At 40.9% G+C, this 23959-nt stretch overlaps 1 protein-coding gene across 3 annotated transcripts in view; it reads right to left on the bottom strand.

The window, feature by feature from the left end:
* Window positions 1–145: 145 nt before the first annotated feature.
* LOC123762682 (AN1-type zinc finger protein 4) overlaps window positions 146–23959 on the bottom strand; it is a 46377-nt gene continuing 22563 nt past the window's right edge. For 2 of the 3 annotated variants that reach the window (XM_045749356.2, XM_069332369.1), the window contains exons 2-6: window positions 17361–18123; window positions 15933–16134; window positions 14533–14676; window positions 9461–9581; window positions 146–6570 (exon numbers count right to left, since the gene is read on the bottom strand). In XM_045749356.2, the coding sequence (XP_045605312.2) occupies window positions 5170–6570; window positions 9461–9581; window positions 14533–14676; window positions 15933–16134; window positions 17361–17700 (2208 nt within the window). In that variant the 5' untranslated portion in view covers window positions 17701–18123 and the 3' untranslated portion in view covers window positions 146–5169. The remainder of the gene's footprint in view (window positions 6571–9460; window positions 9582–14532; window positions 14677–15932; window positions 16135–17360; window positions 18124–23959) is intronic. The other variant, XM_045749357.2, reaches the window with a different exon arrangement.

Below are 23959 nucleotides of genomic sequence, written 5' to 3' on the forward strand. Positions count from 1 at the left end.
AAGCCTCTCTGAAAAAACTGAAAAGTATTTAATAAAATTATATTTGCCAATTATTTCTGTAATGTTAAGTGGCTGCTCACTTAGGAAGAAAGAATAAAGGTACTGTCTTAATTTTAAAAGAGCAGGTCTTAATTTAAAAAGTATCGAACATGAAAATTTATTCACCTTTTTGACTAACTCAAATATTTAAAGACAATTCTGAAAGTAAATTGGCTTTCCGTCAGGAAATTCAACTGTCACAAATGGTGCTGGCCATTAGTTGTAAGGGCGAGCTACCTATCGGACATATAAGCATGAATAGTTTATATAATGTTCATATTTATTCACAAATGCTTGACTTTCATCAAGCTCATACAAATACATCTATATTAAAGATAACGATGACTTGAAAATTTTGCAATCACAGAAAAAACAATCATATCAATTTGTGGGTTTTCAAAACAATATTTTTTTTAAAACTATGTACAGTATGCTCGCGGTCGATAAACTGTAGTCTATTATAATTCTTGCAATGTTTCAGTATCCGCATTTACATGGCTAAACTGGTAGGAAGTAAAGAGCACTGGTTCACCAGTCTTTCACTACCGCTTCCAGATTGTTTTCACTTTAGAAACCCCAAGTGCTTTACAACCTGAAAACTATTACCCTTTTTTATAACTACATAAATAATTCCCTAATGTACCAAAGAACATTGTTACTTTTTTTTTTTTTACATATGCCTGATGTAGTGGTTCATAAGAGATTAATGCATTTCATTCCCTTTAGGAAAAAATCTAAATTTTCTAATTTCAACGAGCTAACTTAATTGTAACAGTATTACTGTACTGTCTTGTTAAACATTTATCCTAATTACCTAATGCAAACCTAGAATAAAAAAATCAGAACCTCTTAAGCCTACTGTTCTCTAACTTGCGAACCAATCACGTATCCCAGTTTTGTGTATAATGAAATGCAAGTTTTAATACCTTAACGTCTGGGTTCTGCCGTAATTAACAAATTTGAGCTATGAATCGTTTTATTATTTAGATCATCTAAAACTGACAACTATTCATGCATCTGTATATGGTACGTTAATGAAAGACTTTACCACAAATATTCATAAGATTATTTCATTTTTGTAAACAAAATTCTAATATGTTCCTATAATTTCGCCAAAGAAAATAACTACTCTAATTATCCAACAATGGTGCTCATTTGTATTATCCAGTGGCGCTTATGTTTCTACTCGTTACTGGAAGATCAGCTGAAATAAAAAAAAAAATCCCTTGTCGAGAGCTTTAAGAAATGTATCCAGTAATGGGTTGAAACACCCCTTTGTGTGTTGTTACTCAAACCTTGTGTTGTGTGTTGGCTTTCTCCAGCGCTCTTCCTGACTGACTTCCAGCAAGCTAGATAATGGTAAGAACCCATCATATAAAATTAATACAGTACCTATAATTACTATACAAAATATGTACTGTTGAACCTAAAAGAAATCTACGTTTTGAACTACTGTATTGGCATACTAAGGGGCATTAGAAAACAGGCAATCTAACCTAACACTTTTAGGCATAATATTAGCAAACATAAGCCAAATATAAACAATCCTAAGACTAGCGCAATACAGATATGTACTATTTTAAGCTTGAGATGACATTGTTTTTTCTTTATCTGGCTTTTTACGCAATTGACAGTACAAAATCATTTTTGTTTGTGGCCAACTACAAATTTTGTACATATATGCCATAGTCTATATGTACTATAATTCCGGAGGGATATTTTTCGTGATCTGCAACATATGCTATTGCACTCAAGTTTTTGGTCAAGATTCCACACATATCAATCGCTCTTGCCTAACTGATTGTAATAAATAACCGAACCCCAACACATGACAAATTTTAGCTGAGTGATGACGTTTTTGTCCGTCCTGGACACCCCCCCATTGATGATTTTGTAACTAGCTCATCAAGATTGTAACTTATTTAGCTAAATGAATTGTGGGGTTCAGTCCCTGAGCCCATTATGTGCCTCTAACCCTTTCCACTACCGCCCACAAGATGGGTATGGGGTGTATAATAAATGAACTAAACTAAACGTCCTGGACCCTTATCAGGTCGTGACTAGGACAAGTCCAGGACGGACCCAAATACTGTCACATTCCATGCGAGTTTGGTTATTTGTTGTGGCCACGTTAATATGACATTCTCTACACAGCTTGTGATATTCTCCATTATTTTATACTGAACAAAATATTAATGATGCAGATTATTTTTGTTACGTTACTGTGGTATTTTGTGGATACTATATCAATGACAAATGTTCTAATATATATAAATAATCTGATTGAAGCTAAGTCGAGGATGTTTACCTGGAAAAGGAGTTTCCATAAATCTACTCTTACATATAGGCACTTGCACATACAGGCAATGGTCCTCTGAACCCATCCTCTAAAAATTACAGTACATGTAGCGACTGCGGAAACGTGACTAACAAAATACGGACTGTTGGAGCGCCCTAACAAAAGGGCCACTTTTGTACTATTGTAACAATGTCTTGAAAGAAAAAAATCAACAACCTAATCATCACCCCTAGGCCCAATGTACTCAATCTTAGGCTTAATGTAATACATTTGTGCTATACTAGACCTAGGAGAGATTAGATTAAGATAGTTTGTTTCTCGTGATCTTCATAATATCAACGGTACAAGACTAAAAAAAAATTGTAGCAGTCCACATTTTGTACATACAGTATACTCCTCAGTCGCTACACGTACCTCACGTTTTAGAGGATACATTGGTAAATATATAAGATGCATCTCTATACACTTGATAAACATTATTGTATGTAAAAAAGATCACAGAGTAGTAATATATGTTGCTGTGGCTGGTTAAGTGCCATTACCTGATATAAGAAAACGATCGCAAACAGCCTTAATAATTAAGGTTATTTGGGCACTAATGGTGATGTCACCCACTTCACCCCACACTTCTTAAGTGTTGTACACTGCCTGCAGGAGGGACTTGTACATAGCATACGTAAACACCAAATCCAGTTATAAGAATGATAATTGTCCAGGACGATTATCAAATCTTGAAATAATTATCGTCCAGGGCCAAGATTCATTAACCATTTACGCATCTTCTTACGAAATCTGTATATTTTTTCAACAAAAATGGCGGCTTTGTTTACACGTATCAAATAGTTTAAGAGCTTCGAAACTTAACAATTCAAAGTTATTACTGTTATAAACAACGTAGGTGTTTCAGAGTTCAAACTATTTATTAAATGTAAACAAAGCCGTCATTATTGCTAAAAGATTCATAGGATTCGTAAGTGAATGTATAAAGTTTAGGGGCCAGATTCACGAAGCAGTTATGCAAGCACTTACGAACCTGTACATCTTTTCTCAATCTTTGGCGGCTTTTTTTTTAATTATTAAACAGTTAATGAGCTCCAAAGCACCAAGAGGCTGTTTATAACAATAACAACAGTTGATTAGGAAGTTTTCATGCTGGTAAACTGTTTAATAAATATAAACAAAGCCGTCAAAGATTGAGGAAAGATGTACACGTTCGTAAGTACTTGTGTAACTTATTCGTGAATCTTGCCCCAGGACTCTAGCCTAGTCCAGGACGGTTTCAAGTCATAATGATTATCGTCCAGGACGGACATAAACACCATGCTTCCGTATTTATGGTATAGATTTTAACTTTTTTATAACTAAAATTAAATTATTACTTAATACATGGCACAAGCAAGTTATTATGAGTCTAGACACAATGTGTCGTAGGGATCTTGAAGTAATACCAACTATCAAGAAAAGAAAAGTAACATTTTACAGGAATGCATGTCATATAAAGCAGAGATGTTTGTGAGAAATATCAATCAAATTAAGTGAAATATTGTAAATAATCAATAATTTGTCGAATGAAGAGATACTAAGTATGCTTACCAACATATCAGGACAACGATGCATCTAGCTACACTACTGATGCATTATTTTGTGGAAAGCCTAATCATTCAGTGCCAACCTTAGTGTGTGTCAACCCTAGTCGGACAGTGCCAATCTTGGCGTATGTCAACCCTGGTCTGACAGTGCCAACCTTAAAGAGTCGAGAGACAAAATAGCAAAATGGAGTTCAACCAAATTTAAGGTTGCACATATTTATTAACGAATTCAAAATATTAGTTTGACTACCAAAGTAGTAAACACGATAAAAAATACTTTCAGTTTGAAGCATAAATCTATTGCAATAATAATATATACCCATCTTCTCACACGCGCACACCCATGGAATGACAGAAAAAGGCATGTCTGTGGAACAGATAACACTTTATCCCACTGGTGTTAATTATGACACTTTGTTTTACTTGACTTAAACATTATTAATGCTACTCATAATAATTCGTATTTAATTTTTAATTCTCTTATACTGTATGCGATGTAAAGCAGTCTTTATCAAATTAGTGATTGCAGTTAGTGTCACAGCGAATTTGTAATGAGTCGGCGATTAATTATTACTCCAGTAATAATTAAATTATATATTTTGTAGTAACATCTACAAAATTAAGTATTATATATAGCTAATGTGTCACTGAAAGAGCAAGGGTAAATTACTAAGGTCTATACACAAGCTATCCATAAACAATGAAATCAGTAGATAGGCCAGATCCACGATTTGTCTCGATAACCTTGATCTTACCTTTTTTTTCAATTTTGTACACACTAAGCTCTTCCTCTAGGTTACCTTGGTGCTGTGGGATCTTGAGCAGTTATGTATATCTTACATGACATGATTCAAAATGGGTATTCTGCATAATTAATATACAAGAGATGTGGTATTGCTAATTTTGTGGAACATATGTACAGCATATTCTACATTTTTCATATATAGTACAATGAATATAAAAACATAGGTTCCCTGAACAATGCTTAATATACATAGTGAGTTTTGATTTTGAGTGAGATATAGATATTGTAAACTAAATCCATCATGTGCAGTATCCTGATATAAAAAGTAATTAATATTACTCCGAGGCACTATGTACTGTCAATATAAGTGCAACTAACACCCTTGTGTTGAGTTCAGGTAACGGCCTGTCGAACATTGGAACTTATGTACACATCACATCCTGTCTAAATGATGCCTGGCAAGATTTTCATCACAGTTAAAAGGCATAAAAGTTTACCTAAATTTTGGGTAATTTATTGGGTGCTACCAAAGGATTAGACATCTGGATGAAATTTCGACCTGCTGCTCTATAGTCATAAGTGCAGGTGTGTGTCTCTGCATAACGATGCTGAGCACAGAAGATGCCACCACAGCGACATTCGTAAGTTGTTGCAACACCAAGACGTTTGGAACACTGCTGGCACTTTTGTTTCAGGCGCCCTTTCCGCCGAGGTGTGAAAGGAGGAAGATGAGAGGAAGCGACAGATACTTTCCCACTTCCTGGGCGCCGGTTGAGGAAACGTGCATCTTCAGGAGTAGTCCGCCTGGAAGCTCCACCTTGACTTCGCATCAGACCCCGCAATATGTCTCTCTGTTCTCGTGACCCAGAAGCCACCAGAGCACCTGGCCCTGGGGAAGGTGGTGTCCCACCGCGACTTCGTAGGGATGCCAAAGACACTGACACGGAGTTGGTTTTGTGGCTACGTGACAAACCATTACTAGTTGACAGGTTATCGGATAAATTAGACTTAGGAAAAGTAGTTTCTGGTGGAGAATTAGCCAAGTGATGCGACTGTCGTGAATTTCCTCTTGATGAACCAAGAATATCACACAATTTACGAAGATTATCATCGGGGGCCCGCAAGTGTATACGCTCGCCAATAGTGCTCAGATCACCTGAGGTTCCTGGCCGCCGTTCTAAAACCTCAGGAGAAGTTTTAGGCCGGATGTGCGCAGTATGTTGAGCTGAACGCATAAGCGCTTGGTTATGAGATCGATTAAGGCGGCCATCATCATAACGACGAGTACGAGTTCTAGTAGTTTCAGGAAGCATATAAAGAGGCTTAGAGACATCTCTTCTAGGCCAAGCCTCAAAGGTATCTCTGTCACCTTCACTCTCGGTTCCATGGCCTCCAGAGTCCGTCCCTTTCCCGTGTTTTACTATTGATTTGCGATAGGAATCATAATGTTTACTTTGCACTTGAGTATTAGGAGTGTCTGGAAGAGGAAATAACCGTCCTCTTCCTGTGCTTTCATTTACGGAGTTTAATCTACTGCGATCACCTTGTGGACGGATATTCTCTAAGGGCTTCTTTCTGCTAAAATCAATGGGAATAGGATTGACATTGGGCAATTCCTTTAGGGTCGGTCTTGCAATGCTTGCTCGAACAAACTCTGAACGTTCCTGGGTAGTGGGCCGTGAGACTCGTCCACCCCGGCGGTTTACCGTGCTGAGAAGCTTACTCCCGCTATGCTGGCGTGTGCTAGACCTCGAACTTCCAACTGCAATGCGAGTTAGTCCCTGGGACAAGTCCAGCTTCGAAGAGGGCAGGTCCTCGTGATTCTCAGTTCCAACTTTAGAAGATCGGCTTAATGATCTCCTTGAAGGGGGCGATACTTTCACCTTTTCACTTTTTGCCTGAAAAGATGAAATTTTTTGTTGTTTTAAATTCAGCTACTTGGAAGAAAATTTCTATGTAGCACGGGTTACAGATGAAATATGAAATAAGCAGACGAAGAGTCACAATAACGTGGCTGAAATATGTTGACCAAACCACACACTAGAAAGTGAAGGGACAACGACGTTTCGGTCCGTCCTGGACCATTCTCAAGTCGATTCCATCCACAATCGACTTGAGAATGGTCCAGGACAGACTGAAACGTCGTTGTCCCTTCATTTTCTAGTGTGTGGTTTGGTAAAATATGAAATAATATATATGATTCTATGAACATAAAAATAACAAATTGCAAAAGGCCTCTTTGCCCATGCAATGCAGCTCATTGAATAGTCATTGGCTTTGATAAATTTTCTTGTACAATTATAAGAGAAGATCTGTGCTTTACTCAAGAACATTTCCATAAGCTTAGCATGTGGATGAACGAGATGACAGTGAGAGAGGAAGAGCGATTGATCAGCAGTTTGTGCTCAACATATACATGGCAGGAAAATCAATTATCAGGAGAAAGTACTAAGCATATTTGGTTAAATATGACCGCATTGCTGGCACTGTTGCTCTTATAGTACAGTATAAGCTTTCTATGCTTCTATTTTCTTACTCTCGGGATTACGAAGAGCAATCGAGTTACCGAAATTCATGGTAAAGAAACTCTAATGGTTATTGAAGGGTGTATTTTCTTCGTTTCGTTTCACTCCGGAACATCTTCAGGTAAGGAATGAATATACGAGATTGATGAAGGTTAAGCTACGTAAGAGGTGGCACGGACATGAATAGCCCGTAATAATATACAAGGTGTAAATTTATCTTAAATTCAGACGTGAAAGAGATGAAGTTGTGAGGGTTGTAAGGTGAAGTAATCACACACAGGTGAAGAAATAGGGGAATAATGGGATGGATACCACTGACCAGAGAAGACTGCAAATACTGGATGCTATACTCATAAAAAGACCCACCCTAAATATGTAAGAGTGACGACTTCGACACCCTTGTCTACGCTTAAATCCAGACCTTACAGCACCGGATAACACAGCCCGTCCTCAAAACAAAGACCCCAAAGTCCATTCCATGCACTCGCCGAACGCCCTATTTATGAATGAAAAACGGGAATCCCACAACTGATGACGTTCGAACACTTCCGGAACAAGTGCTTCACTGACGAATTTTGTTCGAATCACAACGCTGTAAATGCTTCACGCACGTACTACAAATACAAATAATCGCCAACAGATCCTGAACGCCTAACCTAACCAATGCCTAAATATGTACAATATGAGAATATCAAATAATATTAAACAATATTTGAGAAAATTTATGTTTTGAATGAACACAATGTTAACATTTCTGAATGCGTCTTTGGGGGTCGACCGCTGGATGGAATGGACTTACCCAGTGCTTGGCATCTATATTCTATTTTCAACAACAAAACCAGTTACGCAACAGCATTAGAAACTTGCATCATCTGCACCTGCCTTCTGGTTTAGTGTCGTGCTTTAGGCTTTCCAACCGTGGGAGCTTTATTATCACCGACACACGGCTTACTGCCCAACCAGCAGGCATACTTTAGCCTTAAACATAGTCCAGGACTAACGTAAACTCGATGTATATACACCGACAAACTAGGTACACCTGCTCATATATATGTAGGTGATGAGTCACAATAACGTGGCTGAAGAATGTTGACCAGACCACACACTAGAGGGTGAAGGGACGACGACGTTTCGGTCCGTCCTGGACCATTCTCAAGTCGATTGTGTCGATATATATATCTGAAGTCGATAAATATAGTTTCCCTTGTCCAGTCTTCTTAGTTTGGTGTTGGATTTGAGGCCTATCAACCTTTGAAGGGTTATGAAAGCCTATCAACCTTTGGAGGGTTATGAAAGCCTATCAACCTCCGGAGGATTATTATGACCACCACAATTGCTTACTGATCAACCAAGAAGTATATTTTTGTCCTGATCATGGTCCAGGACTAAAGTAAACTCTGTGTTATACACAGAGGAGCAAGGTACATCTTTTTGTGTATATATCCCTTGAGCCAGTCTTCTTGAATCACCCGTATATTAATGACAATCGATTATTTAAAAACACGTATCCCACATGGATATAACCACCCCAGCATGTCATACAACATTGTAATTAAGCTACAGTATTACTATTATTACTATTTCAGCATTAATAGTATTATTTGCCAAAATGAAGTAAAAGCTACTAAAGTGACAAAAAAATATATATGATAATAATCCTCCACACCCCAGAGGGATTCGAACCCAGATAGCCAGGAGCACTATGCATCTTGGCGTACCTGGTACCTTAACCACACGACTGTACAAAAATCTTGATAGTCGTGAGACTACTTATCCAAGATCCGACAGCTCTCGGTGGTCAAGTTGGGAATAGCTATTTCATCGAATCACCTCACTGGTGATTACATTTCAATGAATCACCTCACCTCTACCAAGATTTTTGTACAGTCGTGTGGTCTAGTGGTTAAGGTACCAGGTACGCCAAGGTGCATAGTGGCTGTGCACTGTGCACTATGCACCTGGCTGTCTGAATCTAGGTTTGAATCCTTCTGTGGTGTGGAGTTTTCAAGTTACATACAGGCTTGGCACCCATTCAAGCTTGTTCGCATGATAATAATGTAAATGCGATAAGAGGCCATAAGAAGTCTTTTCTTTTACTACTCGTCATAATATCGTTCTTCAAATCTGATTAGCATTTTGAAGACTTGCTTGCCGACCTGGACCTGTGCCTCACACACAACACATATCCTGCACACTTCGATTCGTTCGATCATTTCCCCAACAGAAACACCAAAGTGTGTGATCTTTAAGGAGGTCAACATACCTTGTTCCTGATCTTCATTTCCGCCATGCGGGCCCTGATCTCTACCATGCGTGCTCTTGTCTTGGCTTCTTCTTCCGAGACTTGTTGTGTCTGGTTGGCTAGCTCCTCCGCCCGCCCGCTGCTGAAAGACGTTAATTGAATCATACGATGTACTATATAACCTTCACGGCTTGGCATTTTATTTTTATAATTACTTGAATTATATGTTCTAGTATTATAGCTCAGAGGTTGTGTGTGAGAGTGTGTGTGTGTGTGTGTGTGTGTGTGTGTGTGTGTGTGTGTGTGTGTGTGTGTGTGTGTGTGTGTGTGTGTGTGTGTGTGTGTGTGTGTGTGTGTGTGTGTTTACTAGTTGTGTTTTTACGGGGGTTGAGCTTTGCTCTTTCGGCCCGCCTCTCAACTGTCAATCAACTGTTTACTAACTACTTTTTTTTTCCCACATCACACACACACACACACACCAGGAAGCAGCCCGTGACAGCTGACTAACTCCCAGGTACCTATTTACTGCTAGGTAACAGGGGCACTTAGGGTGAAAGAAACTTTGCCCATTTGTTTCTGCCTCGTGCGGGAATCGAACCCGCGCCACAGAATTACGAGTCCTGCGCGCTATCCACCAGGCTACGAGGCCCCCTCACCAGGCTACGAGGCCCCCCCTGTGTGTGTGTGTGTGTGTAATTACCTAAGTGTAATTACCTAAGTGTAGTTACAGGATGAGAGCTACGCTCGTGGTGTCCCGTCTTCCCAGCACTCTTTGTCATATAACGCTTTGAAACTACTGACGGTTTTGGCCTCCACCACCTTCTCACTTAACTTGTTCCAACCGTCTACCACTCTATTTGCGAAGGTGAATTTTCTTATATTTCTTCGGCATCTGTGTTTAGCTAGTTTAAATCTATGACCTCTTGTTCTTGAAATTCCAGGTCTCAGGAAGTCTTCCCTGTCGATTTTATCAATTCCTGTTACTATTTTGTATGTAGTGATCATATCACCTCTTTTTCTTCTGTCTTCTAGTTTTGGCATATTTAATGCTTCTAACCTCTCCTCGTAGCTCTTGCCCTTCAGTTCTGGGAGCCACTTAGTAGCATGTCTTTGCACCTTTTCCAGTTTGTTGATGTGCTTCTTAAGATATGGGCACCACACAACAGCTGCATATTCTAGCTTTGGCCTAACAAAAGTCATGAACAATTTCTTTAGTATATCGCCATCCATGTATTTAAATGCAATTCTGAAGTTAGAAAGCATAGCATAGGCTCCTTGCACAATATTCTTTATGTGGTCCTCAGGTGATAGTTTTCTATCTAGAACCACTCCTAGATCTCTTTCTTTATCAGAATTCTTTACAGATTTCTCACATAATATATAGGTTGTGTGGGGTCTATGTTCTCCTATTCCACATTCCATAACATGACATTTATTAACATTAAATTCCATTTGCCAAGTGGTGCTCCATATACTTATTTTGTCCAGGTCTTCTTGAAGGGCATGACAGTCATCTAAATTTCTTATCCTTCCTATTATCTTAGCATCATCAGCAAACATGTTCATATAATTCTGTATACCAACTGGTAGATCATTTATGTACACAATAAACATCACTGGTGCAAGAACTGAACCCTGTGGTACTCCACTTGTGACATTTCTCCATTCTGATACATTGCCTCTGATTACTGCCCTCATTTTTCTATCAGTCAGAAAATTTTTCATCCATGATAGAAGCTTACCTGTCACCCCTCCAATATTTTCCAGTTTCCAGAACAACCTCTTATGTGGAACTCTGTCGAAAGCCTTTTTTAGGTCCAGATAGATGCAGTCAACCCAACCATCTCTTTCCTGTAATATCTCTGTGGCTCGATCATAGAAACTGAGTAAATTCGATACACAGGATCTTCCAGATCGAAAACCATACTGTCTGTCTGATATTATATCATTTCTCTCTAGGTGTTCTACCCATTTAGTTTTGATTAGTTTTTCCAATACTTTCACTATTACACTTGTCAATGATACAGGTCTATAATTGAGGGGGTCTTCCCTGCTGCCACTTTTGTAGATTGGAACTATGTTAGCCTGTTTCCACCCGTCTGCTACGATTCCTGTACACAGGGATGCCTGAAAGATCAGGTGAAGTGGAATGCTGAGCTCAGATGCACATTCTCTCAGAACCCATGGTGAAACGCCATCTGGGCCAGCTGCTTTGTTCTTACCGAGCTCCTTGAGCATTTTTTCCACTTCGTCTCTAGACACCTCTATGTGTTCTATGTTGTTCTCTGGAATTCTTATTGTATCTGGTTCCCTAAAGATTTCATTTTGTACAAACACACTTTGGAACTTTTCGTTTAGTGTTTCACACATTTCCTTTTCATCTTCCGTGAATCTATTTCCCATTTTCAACCTCTGAATATTATCCTTTACCTGCAATTTGTTGTTTATGAATTTATAGAATAGACCTGGTTCTGTTTTACATTTGTCCGCAATCCCTTTTTCAAAATTTCTTTCTGCCTCTCTCCTCACTGCCGTGTAGTTGTTTCTCGCATCTTTGTATCGCTGGTATGTTTGGGGGTTCGGCCTCTTCCTGTATTGATTCCATTTTTGTGTCTTTCGGTCTCTAGCCCTCTCGCAATTTCTATTGAAGCAATCCTGTTTCCTAGTTCTGCATCTCTGTTTTGGTATAAATTTTTTTGTGCCTTTATCATATATTTCACAAAACTTGCCATACATCTCATTCACTTCCTTGCCTAGCATCAAGTCTGTCCAATTATACTCACTAAAAAAATTTCTAAGGTCACCATAATGTCCTCTCCTGAAGTCTGGTTTTTCAACTGCTTCAACCTCCTTATTTTCTTCCAGCTTATAACGCATTGCATACTTTATTCCCAAAAAGACATGGTCACTTTTACCCAAGGGAGGAAGGTACTGAATGTCAAATATCTCTTCCTCCTTCCTGGTAAATATCAAATCTAGCATGGAGGGAACGTCCCCTTCCCTCATCCTCGTAGCTTGTTTAACATGTTGATACAAGAATGTTTCCAGGATGAGGTCTACAAATTTACAGGTCCAAAAATCTTCTGTTTTAGCTTCATATGCTTCCCAGTCTATGGATTTCAAGTTGAAGTCACCGACTATCAACAGTCGTGATCTATCGTTATCCGCTCTCGCTATAATCTCTCTCATTATTGTTATAAGACCTTCACGTTTACTATCTAGCTCCTCCTTTGACCATGTGCTGCTTGGCGGTGGACTATATGCATTTATCATCATTAGTTTATCATCCTCATGGCAGGTCTCTAGTGCTATTATGTCAACTTCTTGTGGATTGGCAGTCATTATTTCCTTCACATTTAGGTGTTCTTTTACCAGCACAGCAACGTCACCGCCTTTCCTAATTTTTCTGTCCCGTCTCCAAATTGAGTAGCCCCTTGGGAATATGACCTCATTTAAAATTACATCTTCAAGTTTTGTCTCCGTGAGTGCAACAATGTCTGGTGTCTGCAGCTGTATTACATCACTTAACTCCAGTATCTTCGATCTCACTCCATCTATGTTGGTGTATGCAATCTTCAGGAACTTGTTCCCCCTCTCCTTATTCTTCACTCCCCCTCTCTCTATTGATTTTGTTGGTTTGCCTTTATGTACCACTTTACTGGTTTGCCTACCCCTATCACTTTGTAGAAAAAAGAATTTATTTCTTCTTCATTCCTGCTCTCATTTAAATGTTTTGCCTCGGCGAGGTTCAGTTTCAGCTTCTCTCTATCTTCTTTTGAAAGATCTCGTCTTAACGACCACCCTTTCCCATCCTCATCCCTTTGCAATTTTCTAGCATTCCTTAGTACTTCTTCCATCTGTTTGGCACCGTTTAGGGTGATCCTCAAAGGTCGATCTTTCCCTTTTACGTACCTGCCTATTCTCCTGTAGTCACACACATTCTCTCTGTTTGTAAGACCTTCCACGAGGCCAACAATTTTATCTACTACTTTAGCTTCTTCTACAGCTCTTTCTGACCTAGATGTTATCGCCTTTTCTTTGCAGCCAAAAATGATCAGGGACTTACTCCGATCAACTGTGTTTTGCACCAACTTCGGGTTAGATGCCAATTCTTTCCTCACTTCTAGCCTAATGTTTGTTTTATCTTGGTTGCTGCAGTGTTTGACTTCCTTTACTGCTTCTTCTATTTTTTCCTTCTCCTTGGCCACTTGTGCATAAGTGAGTTGCATATCTTTCTTGCACTGTTCTATTCCCTGTGTAACTTCCTCCATCTGTGCTGACAAAAGCTGTTTCTCCTGTTGAATTTCCTTGCCTAACCTATTGTAGTCATTTATGTTTAAATTTACTTTAACTTCTTCCAAAGCTATTTTTAAGAGTTTATTTTCTTCTTCCATGGCTTTGCAATTTGTTTCCAATTGATTCTTATCCTTGCGCAAGTCTTTCACTAAACCCTCAAGACATAAAACTTTGCTATTCAAATGGTCATTACTTTCTTTCAATTTACTAATTATTTCTACATGAGAGTTCACTAAAGTATCTAAATTTACCAACTTGTTATGTAGACTACTAATATCAATGCTTTCTTCATTGAATCCCTCAAAATCAAGCTCTGTTTTGTTTTTCCCCTTGCCAGTGGCCATCTTGAATGTTCTTCTCTGCACTGTAAACACTAGGGCAACTTTTTCTCATCCGATTTTTCACTTCCCTTAGCACTTTCCTGTTATCTCACCTATTTTTCAAGAGCACTATACCTTTATGTTCTCTGGGACACCACTCACTACCATCAACCTGTACTACAATACTTAGGATTGTTGAAATATGCTGGAGCTCCTCTGCTGCAAGTGTTGACCCTAGGGGTGTCACCTTTTTGTGTATGTATGTAGGTGTGTGTGTATGTGTGTGTGTGTGTGTGTGTGTGTGTGTGAGAGTGTGTGTGTGTGTGTGTGTGTGTGTGTGTGTGTGTGTGTGTGTGTGTGTGTGTGTGTGTGTGTGTGTGTGTGTGTGTGTGTGTGTGTGTGTGTGCGTGAGTGTGCGCGCGCGAGTGTACCGGTGCATGTTTACGGAGACATATACACGCAGTGTGGTTGAACAACCTGCCCATGGAGCCCCAGGACTCATTGAGAGGCGAGAAGGACCCGTCCTGGTTCTCCACCACGCGGTACAGGTTGACGTTCTCTCCGTCTCGCAGCACAAGCAAGGTCACCGTGCGGCCCCCAACACCGTCCCAAAGGTCATCTCTGTAAGGTCAAGATACTGTATTAATAACAATACTTTGCTTACCATTATCCCTCCACTTGATTACAAGGTCATAGTAGTAGTAGAGCCTGGACCTAATTTACAATTACTGTATTTTGCAGGGTTTCCTAGTAAACGCCGGACCTAATTTACAATTAGTTTGCAGGGTTTCCTAGTAAAAGCCGGACCTAATTTACAATTATTTTGCAGGGTTTCCTAGTAAAAAAAAAATACTATCAAACACGTAAGCCACAATGCACTTATAGATGTAAGTGGAGCGTGGACTCCTTGACTTTTATACTTTATATTGAGCAACAGTACTTTTGTAGTCCATTTCACCCAGTACTTAATCTTTAAACCTGCTAGATATTTCATGACGATCCTAGAGCATCCTTCAGCACTGATTCTTAGTCTCGTTATGTACTGTTGATTCCTCAGATATTCTCACAGTTACCAACGGCACATAGAACGTTCATGCTTCAGACAACATACACAATATATTTGACTGTACTTCATGTCTTACAAAGGGTTTACTTTAAACTGCATGTATCAGTGTTTTTTCAGGATTACTGGCCTGAATATGGTAGGCTTGTAATGTAAATTATATGCATTAATATACATAAAATTTTCATTGTCGGTGACATGAAATCTAGTCTTTAGGCTTATTGAGGCCTCCTAGGCTAACTGCATCCTTGATTGGTGAAGATTAAGCCACCCAAGAGGTGGCACGGGCATGAATAGCCCGTAAAATTGCACCCTGCTTTCCCAGGATGCGACTCACAACAATTGACAAACTCCCGGGCACACAGAGGCATCATTCATCTGATGCCTCTGTGAACAGCGGCATCAAATAGAAAGAAACATGCCCAACAGTTTCTGTTTTACGTGTCATGTGCTGAACCAAGAGTGGTTCAGTACAGACAAGTGAGAGATGCCACACATCTTCACCATTCACCAACAACAATGTAACCCTCGGTGTCCAGTTCCTACCCTCAAGGTCACCACTCATCAGGAGTTACTGCCCTGACGAGTGGTGACCGAGTGGATTCTGACCGCTATGGGGCTATCCCGTCTTCACCATTTAATGAGCGTAAAATTTGAAGTGGTTTTTCCTAACCAGAAGCGTTCAAACCTAGACAACCGAACTGTGGAGGCGCACGCTCATTAATCCATGACAGCATCAGTATTACAACGCGTAAGGTGTGAGGCCAGGTTGTGGCGGCCGCAGAGAGAGGAATCCCGCCAACGCAGAACTTACCTGTTGACATCGATGTATTCAGTAACCTCGCGCCAGAGAAGGTCTTCCTGGGTGGGGAGCCGGCGAGCGTTAATGGGTCCCCCACGCATAGATAACACCAGCCGGAGGGTCGAGCCATCCATTACGCCTTGTTCTATCAGACACGAATCGTCCAGCAACTCTCGCTCACCCAAAATTAGGTGCTGGTGGCTAGTTGGGATTCCTGGGGGTCAGAAGCCAATTATTAGTGTTGTCGTTCTGGGACTGTGAATTACACACTGACACATTAAAGTGCAAGAAATTATAGTATGTAAGAGCTAGAATAGCAGCTGAGTAACTGTATGAGAATGACATAGCAGCCAAAACAAAAGCCCAAGCTAAGCTCCTACAAAGACACATGAGGAGGAAGACAACTATCATTAACCAAGCAATCAGGTTAAGCAAGAGTGAGTTTAATAGAAAATGGCAAAGATATGCATGAATCATTAAATGATCAATTCCAAGACATTTTTGAACAGCGAACCTTGAGCATGAGGCCTTGCCCTGCAAATATCTGAATAAAATATATGTGACATCAAGAAGAGATAAGAAAACACTTGCATGATCTGGAAGTAAAGAGAGCTATGAGATCAGATGGGATATCTTCATGGATAATGAAAGAGGTAACTCCTCACTGAAGAGCTGTCACATTAATGGAATACAGCTACTGTGGTGCCTATGCAAAAAAAAAGGAAAGCGGCAAGAGCTATTAAATTACAGGTCAATATCACTAACAATTATTTTGTACAAGGTACCTGAGAACCTAATCAGAAAACTCACAAAGCAAATATAAAATATGGGCTTTCTAGGGAAGATTATTCCTCAAAAACATAATCCGCTTCCCAACGGAGGCCACCTTCTCGAGGATATGGGACGTGTATGCTTCATTTTACACAGGCGGGCACTATTGGTGGGTGCCTTGGGGCACCCTGTAGGGTCACCCATGTCACAGTGTCTGCTGGAGGACCAAGAGCTGACCTGGGCGGCCAATACGGGTCATCGGATCCACCCACTAGAGGTCGCACTTGTGGCCGCCAATTCCCTCCTAGTTAAAAATGGGAGGCACCTCCGACATTCCGACCCGTGGTCACCATACACATGGAGGCCTGGTTACCCCAACTACTATAAAGCCAAGCTACATGCAACACTCGTTTCTCTTCCTTCTAGAAGATGACTTATCTAGTCGAGTTCTCTTTAGATTTCATGTACTGAAATATATATAGCAGATAAGGGAGTTAGTAATAAAATGTTATTTATCATACTGATGTTTGTGTGCCAAATGCTGAGCACTTCAAAGGACATGTGCGTTTATGCATATGAGTAATTATCAAAAGAACGCACCAAACCGAGATTATGTATATATCTATATGACTAATCGTATTCAAGTGTACACTGGATCATGAACCTTACCTTGAGTGCGATACAAGAGGCCTTTGAGCCCGAGAGCGGTGTCCCACTGAGAGACCCTCACGCGATAAGAGTCCCCCATAAGCGTCTCCACTGTCACCTCGATGGCATCCTCTTCCTCATCGTCGTCGGCATACTCTCCTGCTGGGGGATACGACGAGTCCAGCGCGATGGAGTCGTCTGCATCTAGGTCCTCCTGGTGAAGGTGAGGCCCCAACCCGCGGCGCCGCCCATTGGTATCCTCTTCGTCGGAGTCGGAGGAGTAGTATCCGGACCCTTGCGCGTCCTTGCCGCCGCCAGGGAAACGCTGATGGTGCCCCTTGTTCCCTCCCCCGCCCCGCATTCTGGTCAGGGCGACGTCCGGGGGTGGCTCAGACCGCCCACCATCTTGTCGAGGTGGCCAGCGGCGCTCGGCGGGTCCTCACCTCCATCTTTATCTCTCCTCTTTCGCTCTTGCTTTCCACTCTCCTTAAGGCATTATTGCTCCCATCTTCCAGACACGAAGCTGCGTGCTGAGAGGCTGCAATAAATTCTGTCTCTCTCTCCCTGGCCACTAAGTTACATCACAATATGCGATACGGCACCATGTTTTGAAAAAGCTAAATAAAAGGGACTTGCTATTAAGACACAAATTGGTAGTTAGATCCATCCAGAAGTATCACATTGCTCAAGGCACTTGGGGGACTGGTGGTTTGTATTCTTCACCTCCAACATTTGATTTGGTCTAATCTCCAATATGGCCGCTCTCAGTCATCTTACATTTCTCCTGAAATAAGCAAATAAAATTTTAATTAGCTATACAATATTCAAATGGTCTTGAATTTAAATTAGACATTCTGTTATACATTATACATTGAATGTATACACATTCACATTGTGTATACATTCAATGTTATTTAACGAAACAGTTATTATCTACGTGCGCGACAATAATTTTGGTGACCTTTTTCTTTAGACAAGCACAGTAGGCTATTACCTTAGGTTATGCTGAGTTAGGTCTGGATATACTGGTTACGTTAAAATAGGTTAGGTCTGCATGGCTTGACTAAGATTAGTTAAATTAGTTAAGCAGTGCTATTTCCAGTAGTGCACAGAGCCCGGCTCCTGGCAGGAATACACGACACTCATGCTGAAGGCAACGGGTGCGTTATGTTATCCTACACGACATCTAAATAGCGCAGCGCCTTATAGATCTTAATCCAAATAGCACCTTGACCCATGTGCCTACATCGTATATAGCCAACTGATCCTTTTGAATAGTACATCACATCTTGACGTGTATATCCTCAACGTCATAATATCATGTACTAAATTATTGCGGCTCGCAAAATTGACGGCCTGTCCCGTTTTCTATTCGTTGGTCCTAGATTAGGTTAGGTTAGGTTCCAACAATTTAGTGCCACATTTTTTGTGTCAACTCGAGAAGACAGCCTGATTAATCAATCTAACATGAACCATATAGAAAATGGGCAGCCCTTTGAAAGTTTGAGTTATTTAAATGTCTCGAAAGAATACAATTTAGCTAACTTATTGCCCCTGCGAGTCTGCTTCCAAAACTAATACAAGCCAAATTAATTCTTAAGCAGTCAGTAATCAACTCTATCTCCTGCGGGTTAACCAATCAATAATCAGCTGAGGGACCCCCCTAACCCTTCCCTCAACCAATAATCAGTTAGTGACCCTCCCTCACTCTCCCTACGAATAATCTGCTAGGGACTCCTCCTCCCCCCCTCACCATCCTCCGACCAGTAATCACAAGAGCAAACCATCCTCCAGCCATGGGTTGCCCATCCTAGGTTAGGTTAGGTTAGGTTTTAGTTCTGATAATTATTTGTATTTGCAGACCCATCCTCCAACTCAAATGTCAAATACTGCAGAGTATAAGGCACAGAAACGTGGGTAAACACGTATAACCCAACTCGCATATATATATATATATATATATATATATATATATATATATATATATATATGTGTGTGTGTGTATCACGAAAATAAACACGTGATTAAGAATGTGACAATGTCAGACCACGAAGGAAAAATGAAACAGGAAATTTCCTTAAGTACTTTCGTATATTAAATACATCTTCAGAAGGTGAAGCAGTCAGTAATCAACCCTTCTTCCATAGACCTTCTGAAGATGTATTTAATATACGAAAGTACTTAAGGAAATTTCCTGTTTCATTTTTCCTTCGTGGTCTGACATTGTCATATATATATATATATATATATATATATATATATATATATATATATATATATATATATATATATATATATATATATATATATATAAAATGAATGCAAGAGATTTTCAAACATTTCTATGTCAGTATTTGAAATGGACGTCAGACAACCAATTGACAGGTTCATTGTTTATATGGTACAATAAACTATTTTTTTATATCAAATACAACTTAATAGTTAGTACTATTGCAGGTTTATAGATAGATAGGTTTAGGTAAGGTGGTTTGGTTATGTTGATTTATGTCAACCCGTCCTCGACTCAAGTCCATTACATCCAGCGGTCGACCCCACAGACGCATTCATAAATATTTACATGCTGTCCATTCAAAACGGGAATTTTCTCAAATATTAATTAATATTATAATATATTAGCACATTGTGCATATATAGGCGTAGGTTAGGTTAGGTGTTTAGGTTCTGTTGGCGATTATTTGTATTTGTAGTACGTGGGTGAAGCATTTATAGCGTTGTGGTTCGAACAAAATTCGTCAGTGAAGCACTTGTTCCGGATATGTTCGAACGTCAGCAGTTGTGAGTCGTGTGTGAACCGTGGGGGTTTGGCGGGTGCATGGAATCACTTTTGGATCTTTGTTTGGAGGACGGGCTGCTTTGTTTGGAGGACGGGCTAATGTGGGCGAAGCATTTGGAGAGCTGTGATTCGAAAAAAGGTCGTCAGCGAAGCAATGTTCGAACGTTATCAATTTCAGTTGGGTATAAATAGTTTTTCATTCAAAAACAGGGGGGGGGGGTTCGCGGCTGGATTAACGAGCAGTTGGCCTTTGTTTATGAGGACGGACTGCAACTGAGGAACCCCACTCCTTGCCCACCAATCAGCTGAGGGAACGCCCCCTCCCAGAAATACAACTAATCATAATTAACATATCTTATATGCCGAAAATTTCCTACCACTATGTTGTTATTATTTTAGGTTTACGGAAGCACGAATCCACACGAAAGCAAGGATAGAGCAAGAAAGAAACGCAATGATAGATACATGTAAGGACGCAAGGCAGACAGACACAAGGACGCAAGGAGAGACACATGCAAGAATGCAAGGTTTAACACAGGACAGGTAGTAAACACGGACGCCAGTATGATACACGGTCGTCACACTGCTCCAGCCCCGAGTATGGCACCACCGACCAATGTCTCCCCCACCACCACACCTGTCCCCTGGCCCAGTCCACCCAATAATCTTTACCAGGCAACCAGCTAGTGACCTCACGAGTCTTAATTCAAACACACACGTACATATTTAACTGTCAATGGCATGAAAGGCGAGGCTTGGGAGCTGATATTCGAGCCTGGAAGCACATCTAGATCAGTGCCTACACACTCACAGGTAGAAAGTGATATAACTACTAAGGCCAAAGTCCAACCCAAACTGGGAACAACGACCAGATCATTAAACTATAAACACTGAATGACGTAACAAGGTAGTCGGGGAAGAATTAACAATGTGACCAAGATAGTTTGAGAAAAAGTTAAAAAGAAAAAGACTAAGAATTGAAACTGGAGGTGAAAGACTTACATGACAGTTCACACTGTTCCTCCTGCTTCCATTGCTTCTGGTGTTTATTCTACTGTGGCCTCTGTTTAACTCAACAGTAAAATGGGTACTTGGTTGTAACAACGATTCTTCGCCGTGGGGATCGTATTCCAGTGACCTGCCCGAAACGCTACGCGTACTAGTGGCTGTAGACGAATGTAACAACTCTTGTATATATCTCAAAAAAAAAAAATCTTATTCCTCTTGTCCTCTCCAATACTTTGGTAAAACTGACGTACTCTTAATGACAGACTAAAAGAACAAAAGAAATGTTAAATCTGCAGACACGAACAATGTTCTCTAGTGTCATGTTAGGGGCTTTAAATCACCCTATAGATTACTTTTCTTTCCTTCCTCTACTCTTCACAGACGCCGTCTTGTCGAATCGGCTCTCAAACACCACAAGCCCAACACGACCTTAACTCTGGCTTTGTTACTGTTGACCTTTCTCAATTCATAGTTAAATGCTCTAACTCTCAAAACAGAAAGATGCCAGTAGCATGTTCAAAGTTGGCAGATATAAGAAGTGTCTTTAAGAACCAAAATACAGACTCCTCCAGAACACTGTACACAGCCTTGTTACACCAACCATGGAGTATGCGGTATCGGCATGGACACCGTACATAATGAAACAAAGACAATTAGGAGAGTCCAAAGATACGTCATAAGGAAGACAAATAAAGATAGTCATACCTTCAAATAGTAGAGGGAATTAAATCCAGAGAAGACATGGACCAGACGTACAAGATACTGAGAGACAAAGTGAACAAGGACAGACTTCGAGATGAGTAGTAGAACTAGCCGACACAGGTGGAAATCACAACAAACTACACTGAGATGTAAGGAAGTGCTCCTTCAGTCTACGTGAGTGAACGCATTGAAAGGATATTTCAAGGTATTTCAAAAGGTATTTCAAGCGAATTCAATCCACAAATATAAAAGTAGAAACGACAGAATCTCAGGGAATTGAGTTGTTGTTGTTGTTGTTGTTGTTATAGATTCAGCTACTCGGAACAAGTTCCAAGTAGCACGGGCTATGGTGAGCCCGTAGTGGACTTACCTGGCACAGGAGCGGTGCTATGTGGGAATTGAGATTAGTGTTACATTAGATACTGGAAGGTGAGGAGGCAGATTCCAAGAACCTAATCGTCTTTACCCACAAGCACGTATACACAAGATGAGTTGGGACTAATGTAATGAAGGGAAGCTATTCCCAAGAATCGGTACAGGAAAAGGACCTTGTTGTGGACATGCCATCAACCCCGACCCACGAGGAACACAATTACAATAACCTTAGCGACACACGCGATGCTGACGACCACCAGGACAGCCTTTAGCAACCTCGACAAGACGAGCGTCTAGCGTCTAGACACTGCACAATACTTACGTCAGACACGGCTTGGAGCCTGAAGGACAACATGTAGACATATATAATGTTCAAAACTTTACCACACGACTGGTCCTAGAACCGTAGAGGAGGGAATTATCAGGGGGAAAGTGCCAAGCCATTACAACAATATAGCACTTGGAAGAGGTCAGGATAAGAATTTGGGATGGGACGGAGGGATAGTGCCGAACCACTTGGACGGTCGAGGATTGAATGCCGACCTGCATGAAGCGAGACCGTCGCTCTACCGCCCAGCCCCAAGTGGTTAATGTGGGAGATGGACTTAACCACACTAAAAGAGAGAGGTAACAAAGGACATAAAGAGAGGACATAACACACACAGAAGAATTTACAGAATAACACATTTACAACGAACAATAGGAGAGTGCACGGATGGAAGAGAGAGACACAGATGAGTCGTGTGGCTGAACAGACACTCATTTCATGTAATATTATTAGTAAAATGGAATAAACTAGTAGTAGTAGTAGTAGTAGTAGTAGTAGTAGTAGTAGTAGTAGTAGTAGTAGTAGTAGTAGTAGTAAAATCCAAACACCACACACGGTCTCGAGAGCAGATATAGCAAGCCGGGCCCAACATCTGAAGCTCGAACCTGCAGGCACAAGTTGGATCACACGCTCATCCAACGCAATCCAATATGTACACACACACACACACACACACACACACACACACACACACACACACACACACACACACACACACACACACACACACACTCCATCTTTCTTACTGCTCCTTGCTATATCCTGAAGGAAGGAAGGAAGGAAGGAAGGAAGGAAGGAAGGAAGGAAGGAAGGAAGGAAGGAAGGAAGGAAGGAAGGAAGGCGCGGTAGTTACACATCTAGAACCAGTGCTCCGCCTTCACAGGGTCCACGACTCCGCCGAGCTCTTGACATGTGCGTGGCGGCGGGCTGGGGAGGGAGGGAGGGAGGCGCTGCCTGAACCCCAACTGGCAAAGGTAGTGTTATGGGGGACTGGAATGTTGGAGATCGACCCGACGGGGCGGGGCTAGTCCTCTTGCTGGGGTGCCTGCACACGTGGAAATATCCACGAGCTCATCCTCCTGGAGATACCGTGGATGACATCCTCCTCCTGGAGATACCGTGGATGACATCATCCTCCTGGAGATACCATGGATGAGCTTGGTCCATCTTCTCTACTGACAACTTTCTCCGTGGAATGTCTGTTAGTGACACCGGTCTATGTTAGAGATGTCTAACTAATATAAAGTCAAGATTATACTTGAGGAACCACAATAAGGAGGCATTTAGATAGCTGTACACCGCCTACGTGAAACTGGTCTTCGAGTACGCCAGCCCATCACCATGCCACCATCTACAAAAAACACACACGAAATCTCGAAAAGGTTCAGAAGTGTGCACAAAACTCGTCCCAGA

The sequence above is a fragment of the Procambarus clarkii genome, chromosome 27 (genome assembly GCF_040958095.1).
Source record: "Procambarus clarkii isolate CNS0578487 chromosome 27, FALCON_Pclarkii_2.0, whole genome shotgun sequence".
Classification (NCBI taxonomy): domain Eukaryota; kingdom Metazoa; phylum Arthropoda; class Malacostraca; order Decapoda; family Cambaridae; genus Procambarus; species Procambarus clarkii.